General features: G+C 38.9%; 1 protein-coding gene across 2 annotated transcripts; it reads right to left on the bottom strand.

The window, feature by feature from the left end:
- Positions 1–4,178: 4,178 nt before the first annotated feature.
- zgc:56095 (Ferritin, lower subunit-like) lies at positions 4,179–6,601 on the bottom strand. Of its 2 annotated transcripts, none has more exons than XM_012833436.3 (5): positions 6,452–6,601; positions 5,741–5,844; positions 5,486–5,632; positions 5,014–5,139; positions 4,179–4,851 (listed from the first exon to the last, which is right to left on the bottom strand). In XM_012833436.3, the coding sequence occupies exons 2-5, from the start codon at positions 5,840–5,842 to the stop codon at positions 4,702–4,704; spliced, it is 525 nt and encodes a 174-aa protein (XP_012688890.1). In that variant the 5' UTR covers positions 5,843–5,844; positions 6,452–6,601; the 3' UTR covers positions 4,179–4,701. The 2 variants fall into 2 exon arrangements, with proteins under 2 accessions (XP_012688890.1, XP_012688889.1); XM_012833435.3 differs by lacking the exon at positions 6,452–6,601 and adding an exon at positions 5,986–6,435.
- Positions 6,602–9,422: the final 2,821 nt, after the last annotated feature.

The raw sequence follows: 9,422 nt of genomic DNA, 5'->3' as shown, positions 1-9,422 counted from the left end.
AATACTCAAAGATTATACATATGTTTCTTTCAGAGGAGATGAATGTCATAAGCAGTTCAGAGGCAAAAAAAAAAAATCCAAATTAGAGGCAACATAAGCTATTTTACAAAAAGATTTTTCCCTGGATCTCCCTGGACCATTTGACAGTTTCCTATACTCAGATAGTGCATTTAACTATTTTACTACTAATAATCAATTAATAGTTATTATTTATATAAATTAATTAAAAATGTATAGGTAAGCAGTATAAAGAAGCTAGTAAAAAGTCATAATACATTAACATGACATATCTGAGGTAAAGTGACTATAAAGTGAGAGCTTTGTCATTTATGTTAGGTGTGGTTCTTATACACTAGGGCTAGGCCCTCCACTAATTCTTGAATCATTTTCCTAAGCATTTGAATTAATTACTGAAAGTATGTGGCTTTGCAGGAGGAAACTAAAAAAATACAATTTATAATAAAAAATATATTTCATAAAATATCTAATTGATCAGCATTTGTGAAAAGATTATTGTGCATTTAGATATTTTGCTTGTGGATACGGCTGGGAAAGCTGACTTGAGGACTGAAGAACTCCTAGAGCAATGGTGTTGTTGGCATACATTTGTGTCAGCAGTTTCACACACATGATTCAGCTGGACTTTTATTTGTTTCCTGCAAAGTAAAGAATTGGTGAATGATGAATGTCAGATGAGATTACAATGTAAGAAGATGGCAATATCGCCATAGGCCCTAGACAGTGATTGTTAAGAGTGCTTTTACAAAGGAATAAACTGTAGCGCTTCTTCTACTGTTAAAAACAATTACATTTGTGGACACAAAATTGTAGCTTGTCAGACCTGTTATATTGACTGTTATTTTCAGGCTATGTGATTTTGAGCCTGAAAAAAATAAGCTGTTTTGCTCACTTGGATTTCAATGACAGGGTAATGTTATTTTTGTCGAAATCAATATATATATCCAATTCTGGAGAATTTATTTAGGCCTAGAATTTAAAATGTCCAAATATGCGAAACGTGATACATATTCAATTTAACAATCTAAATCTGTCTAATAGAAAACATTTGCAACTTTGGAGCTAGGTACTAAAAGGAAAAATGTATAGGTCAGCCTACATCTTTGGTGAAATGGTAAATGTTTCAGTAGACATTCTGGCTGCAGTCTGGAGCAGAAATGTTTTCAGATGGAACCATGGGTTTTCTCAGTAGGCTACTTTCACTCTTTCCCCCAATAAGATGGCCTATGCTTTTACTGGAACAGCATACCAGGTTCATCTCAGGTAATTATGGTATTTGACGTTAATTAGAATAAATTCTATCCTTCACATGGCTTTTTAAAAATTTGAATTATTCTGGGAGCAAATTGTAGGCCATTTAGTGCAGTCGACGAGTGAAAGCCTGTTAAGATGAACATTTGATCAATAGGAGAGAGTAGGATGTGTCTAGCATAGGCTACAAAGCATTCAGAGACGTACATATGCAGTTAGTGGAGACTTTTTCCAGACATAATTAGGTTTCGGGTAACTGTCAGCTACTGGTCATTTCAACATATTCACACAAATAATTGTGAATCATTTGAAAATGACAGAGAAACAAATTTACCAGTGACAGCTGAAAACTCATCCCATCTGCTCTACAGTCCATCAGACACGGTGAAGAGAGTGAGTGTGTATTAAGTCCAAGGGGAGAGAGATGAGACAGTATTGCATCACTGTGGTCCTTCCATCTGATTTAGTGAGGTCTATTCCATTGATGTACCTCAGTATAATCATAACTTGTATTGTTCACTTTGGTTCACTCCAGCTCAAGATGGAAACTGCATGGTCTTATTGTTAATATAAAGACACAGTGTCTTCTGCATGGGCATTCTCAGATGACCAGGGTTGGGGGGAAGAATTCTAGCTTCATCAGGGCATCAGGGGCAGAATCTGGCCTTAAGGAATTGGTTGGTGGCAAATGCATAGCAATGGGTCTTATGGTACAAAACCAAGCCCTTTAGAGTGTTTGCTCTCTCTCTCTCTCTCTCTCTCAAGTCATATGCGCTGTCGACAGGCATGAAGTATGCAACGAGTATTGTGTCTCTGTAATGACAGTGGTGCTTTGGCTTAATGCTTTTTGCTGTGGAGGTTTCAGGGATTGTGTTGGAGATAAGGTCAGACATCAGAAAATGCTCCTAACAATCCCATTATCTACGCAGACAGTGATTACCTTAATGGTGGATTTATTGATGAACACAAGGCCGTTATTACACAGGCTACAACCACGGCAAATAATGTTGCTGTTTCCAAAGAACCGCAAGCACAAGAGGGCTCAACAACAAGTAACTTTTCCTCATATCCAGGTGTCCCCGCCCCCCGGCTACTCTGCCAGCCCCCCGCAGTGCACGGCAACCTGTACATGAGCTGCAGCAGCTGGCAGAGAGCAAGGACATAGGCACACAGACAATTCCATGCACACACAACATGAACACATTACACACATCCAGGTCATTACACTAATGTGCATGTCTTTAATTAAAGCTCTAAAAATATAACAAAATAAACAGCAGAGGGCAACAGTGAGTTGTGGTACAGGGCTTCAAGAAGTTGTCTGAGTCTGCTGAAAAAGCGAGCCTGTGGTTATGGGTGAGGCGCTCAGAGTACAGTACTTGCATGTGACTGTGAGAGGTTTGGCCGCTGAGAGAAGCCCTCAACCAATAACATGAGGAATTAAACATCTTTTCCTGTGTATAACTAAAATAAAGCAGTGATCGGTTCATGAATATGTCCTAAAGCAGTGTGAGATGTCACTCGCATGGTCAGTACTGATTTGAAAGCCGTTTTCTTATTTGTTATGTTATGCAGTTATGTACATGATTAATGTGTACATATAGTTGTTACTTGTTAGTTCATAGATAGTTAAAGATTGTTTTAAAACCCTGGGTTGACTCAAGGTGTAGTATGCAGCAAAGCAAGGTGTATGCAGCAAACAGCATGACAAAAACATAAGGACAGAGAGCAAAGAGGGCCTTTATCCACTAACTTGAATCAGTCTGAACTCTCAGAGTAATTACTATATTCCAAAACACGTGAACAAAAACAACCTCAACAGCACACCTGAGGTGAGATCAGTAGTCAAGGACATCTACACCATGGAAAGTGCCAAGTGGTCAAGCCTATGTGTGTGTGTGTGTGTGCTAATTTGAGGGGTAAAGCATACCAAATTACACGGTTGCCTTAGTCATTATGAGGTCACCATGCTTCTTACACTAGTATGCATCTAGCATGAGTCTTGGCAAAAACAAAATAGGACAGCACCACTGCATTACCACAGATGAACTAATTCACTGGAATCTTTTTGCTGACCCAGGCATACAATTTCCACCCAAAAACTAAATTCTGCACGTATGGCAATTTTGGCACCAACCACTTCATGTCTTTATGTTAGATTGTATAGTCCAGGCAGGCAACTAAGCAATGAGTCAGCACTCTGTGGTTTCAGAGTCCCATCCTTATCTGTTGGGTGCCAGACATACAATTATAAAAACAGTCTGTACATTGCAGGGAGTGTACATATAGAGTAGAACAGAGTTGAGACAGCGTCCTATGGTGCTGAAAATGGCATTTGAACTCTATTCCATTCAGCTATACTGTAAATGCACACACTGTGCACAGACTGTAGTTTGGAAATATAGTCCACTATACACTTTTACCAATGAATTCACAATAATTTAAATATACTGTAAATTAGTGGAAATACTGAGAAGAGTTGATCCCACTGAGGCTCAGTCATCCTACATTACACATTATATTATGTTGAGTTGTATATAAACCATAACAGTTCTAAAACCAAAATAAGAGAAACTAGGCCCACTACATGGTCATGACTTTCGCAGTTGAATACAGAGTTCAGTCAGCAAAAAATAAATAAAAGCATATACTACGTAATGCTATTAGAATCTCCTCTAAACAGTAGTATGCTACGATTTTCTTTTTTCAGAGCAGGCTTCTTTGGAAAAAAAAGCAATTAAAAACATTCTACCTAAATACAAAAGTCAAGTCTACCTAAAGTATATAATCCTCACATTCAGTTATTAATCCTCACAAGCACAAAGGGCATAACATCACAAGTATTAAAATTATTCAAGCACAGCAGATTTTCTCTACCAATCATACACAAACACAAATACAAATAGACATTTTGTTTCACTGTACTTTATTCTTGTTAATCAATGTCATGTTCCAAAGGGCAATAAAAATAGGATGTACAGAGCTGTGTACATTAGGGAATGTGTAACCAAGTAACGGAGAGTTTACGGTCAAGGTGAAAAGTAGGAATTACAAAAAACACCCTGCTGAAATGCTTGATCTATCTTTAACATACGCTGGTAACTACTCTAGTACTAAAAACTATGAGAAACTATCTGTGTTTGAGCTTGAGGTATTGCACTGGAAAAGATTCAGGTTTGTGCCAAGGTGTGTACTGAGGTATGGCGGTCATTATTCTATGGCAAGAGAACTAACTTCACTGCAGAGGAGATAGTGTGCATGCATGCGGTTTTACATCATATTAAAACAATAAGCATTAGAGCCAAGACCTCCACTCCTCAAAATGCCTTAAAATGTAAAGCAGCACACATGCACACGCTACATAAAAAGGTTGTTGTGTACCACTGTATTCCTGGAGTTGAACGGCTCAAGTGGCACTTTAGATGTTGTTGTTCACAGAGTGTGCTTATCGAACAGGTATTCTCCCATATTGCCGTGTGGCTCGCTGGATGTGAGGCGGGTCAGGCTGCCAATGTAGTCACCCAGCTTCTTGATGGTGTCGTGGCTGTCTGTCAGGAAGTGGCTCTCCAGGTAGTCACACAGCTGGAACACAATGGAAAGGGAAGTCTAGCATGCTAATCCCTCGCAAAAAAAAACGATAAACAAACAGGGGTGTAGACACCACAAGCCATGTTATCTCAATCAAACATGCATATAGACTTGGTGTGACTGCAGTTATTTTTTTAAACGGTTTATCTCACTTACATGGGGATCACTGTTAGTGCTGGCAATGCGATGGACGTCGAGGAGGGAGTTGTTTAAGGCCTTCTGATATTCCAAAGAAAAAGTGATTGCATCCAAACCACCACGCCAATCCTCACGAGTAGGCTTCTGCAAAATGACAGACTCATTACAAAACTCTTGTTGCATCAAGGATCATTACTGAATACCAGAACACATACAACAGCCAAACTATGTCAGCTGATGTGAATTCAACATCTTAAATGGCATGCATCTTTATGAAAGAACATGCTGCCCCTTGATACACAACAAAAACAAAGTAACTTGTTCCCAAAGAATACAGTAAAGACTGGGCAATGTTGTGCTGTGCCACTTTCCCGTATTCACAACTGTTCCTATTCTGTCTGTCCCCATGCTTCTCAGTCACAGTAACTATCACACGTCTGCATGCGAGCACACACACACACACACACACAAAAGTAAGTAAAAGTCATACAGCAATAGGCTGCAGTAAGATTCTGCCTCCCCTGCTGTTCTGGAACTCAAGCAGACTCTCTGCCTGTTCCCTCTCCTTCACAGAGCGATCAAGGAAGAAACTAGAGAAGTTGGGAAGAGCCACATCATCCCTGTCAAAGTACATTCCCTGAAAAAAATCAGAAGATATCTTGTAATACCAGCACAACAGCAAGTCTAGCTATACATTTAAATTTATAGTAAAAACAAAAATACAAGTACAATAAAAGTAGTTTACCAGTGCAAGGTATGTATAGGATGCAGTCAGCTTAGTGTTGACGAGTTTGTTGATGTTCGCCTCACTCTCCTGGTGAAAATTCTGTTTCACGGCGGACTGCATTTCTGACCAAAAAAAAAAATGGAGACAATACAGGAAACTTAGCAAGCACAGCTGATACTACAATCGACTAGATCACAATGTGTTGTGGCGTAGCCTACATAATGTGCAACAATCTCTCTTGAGAACGCCCCCTTGGGTCTTACCTTTCAGCATGACACAACAGAATAGAAGTTGATATGTACCCTGTCCTGTGCTTATATTGCCTCAACTTTACTACAAAATCAGCAAGGTCGTTTTGCTGCTCACATAACACTCCATCATAAGCTTGTGATCATATACCAGGAGCTCATGTGACAATCAACCGTCCGTCCGACTTCGGGATTTTCAAATGAAATAGGCCTATTATTCTTGAACGGAACGAAAGAAAATCCTACAGTCTATTCATAACCGATCTATTGATTAGGTGTAGACCTTCCGAGGGGTTAAAATAAATGGGTTTGATAACAAAGTTCTGTGTAGGCTGCAACGCAGCGTCCCTTACAACAAAGCTTGGTGTATCACGGAAGTTCACATTATGCCATGAATACATAGGTCAACACAATACATTAGGCTAAATATTTGCAAGCATCGGTTAGGGAAGCCACGCGATAACAAAATACAGTAGCCTACCTGACAGTTGCTTTTTCGTGTCTTTTCTTTTTACTGTCTGTGGTCTTTTCGCAATAAATAGCAAATTATCCAATATGGCCGCCAACTACGCTTCTATCGAAATAAAAGACCCATGACTGACAACGTTCTTGTCCACATAAAGTGTATATCGCTTGAGTCTCCATATAGGCTAAATAAAAAATAAAAATAAAAATGTGTATCACTTCTAGCAAACAAACATCATCCAAGTCATCTCAGATCAATGACGGGAGCTGAGCTGTCTAAACTATTTTAATGAATTGGATAACGTTATCGCTTGAGACAAAAATCCTGGTATGTTGTATGCTGAGGTATTTTATGCAGGGTCTGCATGACATTCAGTCAGTTGTGTAAGATCGTTAATTTCAGGTTTCATTGGGTATAGCCCGAAGTTCACCTATCAAACCAATTGCAGGTGTCAGGGTCTATGGCTGTAGCCTACAGCTAATTGTTTGCCATAGGTCTCGCCTGTGCGTCATTGAACCATTACTGTTATACTAATCATTATTGTACAGTAGCCATAGTTAATGACACATTTCTATTTTTTGTAATTCACGTATGGTTGAAACGTGTAATATTCTATATATCTTATGAAGTGAATACCTCTGTCATAACCTACAGTTAGTTATAGCTACAGTTTAACCGTCTCCTTTAGTGCTGTTGTTACATAAGGGCTTCAGCGTTGCAATATTGTTTTCAGCAATGCACGTGTCGAATGTGACTTTTTGTGATGTATACAAGTTTAGTCAGCAATTGTATTATGCCTAATTGTATTACAGAGGTTCAATATAGCTTGTGTTGTATTGACAAGCATGTTATTTTCCCATGACCCATGTAGGACTCCCAAATATTTTCTGACTGTGTTGTGCCTCTGTGATGTAATTGTATATAGGTCGCAGAGAGCCACAAGTGGGCAGCAGCATGATCTGCACTTCTTGGGGCTTTCCCCATAAGCTTTCAGAGGGCGCATTCACAGCTCTGAGCTTGGGAACTTGTTCCAATTTATTGAATCACTGAACTGCTTTTAAGATATGACAGAGCAAGCAAGTTAATGCTTCATCCTTTATGCCACTTTTTTTTTATTATGTGCTTTGATGTTGACGTTTGTTTGCAATCTGGCTGCTGATCGATTTCATTTCCTGTGTATACATTCGTTTTACAACTAGGTATAATACTGCCATCTGTTGGGTGGGAATACTCATTACACGGCACGCATGTTGCATCTATCTTCATACTCATTTCCAAATCGTTCACTGTGTCTATACATATCGTCCCCAAATACTTAAAAAAAACAAAACATTAAAATAAAACCATTTTACATTGTTGTGGTACTTATAATAGTTGTGGTAGGCCAACTTGTTCTTTGGAGTAACCTCTCACTACATGGAAGAATAATAATGCCAACGATCTCTTCACATTCAAAGACTATGATAAATGATTAATGAAATCATGGCAAAAAGTAGTGCCAACAACGTTGACTTCTCCTTCTCCCTCTTAAATTCAACCCTAAACGATAAAAAGCATCACTGACCTCCGCTGGATCTGCACTAATGAAGCTACTTTGAGCTCAACCTTGAGACAGAGCAGATAGGTGTTCTCTACACTGGTATCCCTGTTTAGTATCAAATAATTCTGTAACAACTTCATTGCTCATTACTCATATTATTATTATAGTTTTCAAAAGAGTGAATAAAAAGAGCAGCAAAACAAGACCTGTCCGCAACCGTGAACATTTGTGTGTGGTTGCTCTGGTTGTGTACAAGTCATGTGTGTGTAAGTAGCCTTTGATTATCTTCATTTTTCTGGGGCTTACAAATTAATGTCAAAATGTTACCGTTAATTATGAGTTCAGTCATTTCGATTTTGCCATATTTTCTTTTTCTTATTTTTACTATTTCATTTTGGGGAATTTGAATTTGAAGTCAAATTTTAAAATTTAAATTAAATCTTTAAACTTTCAACGTACACTATATATCTTCCTCTTTTGTCCTGTTCTGACCCAATCATACTGTTGCACTGTAACTTTAGTTTAACCAAATCTACTATGGCAAATCAGAATCAATGCATTCATATTCGGGTTTGGTGTCACAAAACACTTGTTGGATCCACTTAATCTGTTGGGACAGAATATTCATTACATGGCACGTACATTGGATCAGTCATTATGTCTGTCTATATTTTCTCCACATATTAGAAAAAAAAACATTAAAAGTAAAACCATTTTACATTTCTTGTATTTGTTCTGAAGACTTGGCTCTCATAACATGAGATGATTATGACTAATTATCTTGCCAAGTATGGACAGCATCACATAAATGTTCTGATTATTCTCAGATAGGCTCAGCCTTTTACCACACAATAATTGTGTGATTGTCAAGTCAGCACTGAACCCAGCTCCTGCCACGCCCCCATCGACTTCAACTTACCACCTCGGCTAAATTCACAATCACCTGAATACTTATCACACTCACCTGTCACCATCCCAATTGCACGATTACCTGCAACTGTCACTCAACTATATAAACTCCAGCACCTATATTTAGTCATTTAGCAGACGCTTTTATCCAAAGCGACTTACATATGTGCGACTTACAATGTATACACATTTTACATTTACACTGATGGCACACTGCACATCAGGAGCAATTAGGGGTTCAGTGCCTTGCTCAAGGACACTTCGACAGGGAATCGAACTAGCAACCTTCTGATTACTAAACGACTTCTTTACCTCCTGTACCACTGGTCTGGCATGGAGACCCCTCTGGATCAGTCCACCATCAGTCTACAGATGGGCACAAACAAAGGAGCCAGCCAGGTAAGAGCACACTACCATGACTTTATTTTGACCAGTAGCTCTCTAACCCCATACCAAGGTGTTAGGTGATACAGGAAGTACTACCCTTCTATCAGAATTTCAAACCCTTACACCAGCCCTTCGTTGACCTTAGCCTCA

This window comes from Clupea harengus, chromosome 23 (genome assembly GCF_900700415.2).
Source record: "Clupea harengus chromosome 23, Ch_v2.0.2, whole genome shotgun sequence".
NCBI classification, from domain to species: domain Eukaryota; kingdom Metazoa; phylum Chordata; class Actinopteri; order Clupeiformes; family Clupeidae; genus Clupea; species Clupea harengus.
Note: the sequence above shows the minus strand (reverse complement) of the source record. Positions and strands in the feature narration are given on the sequence as shown.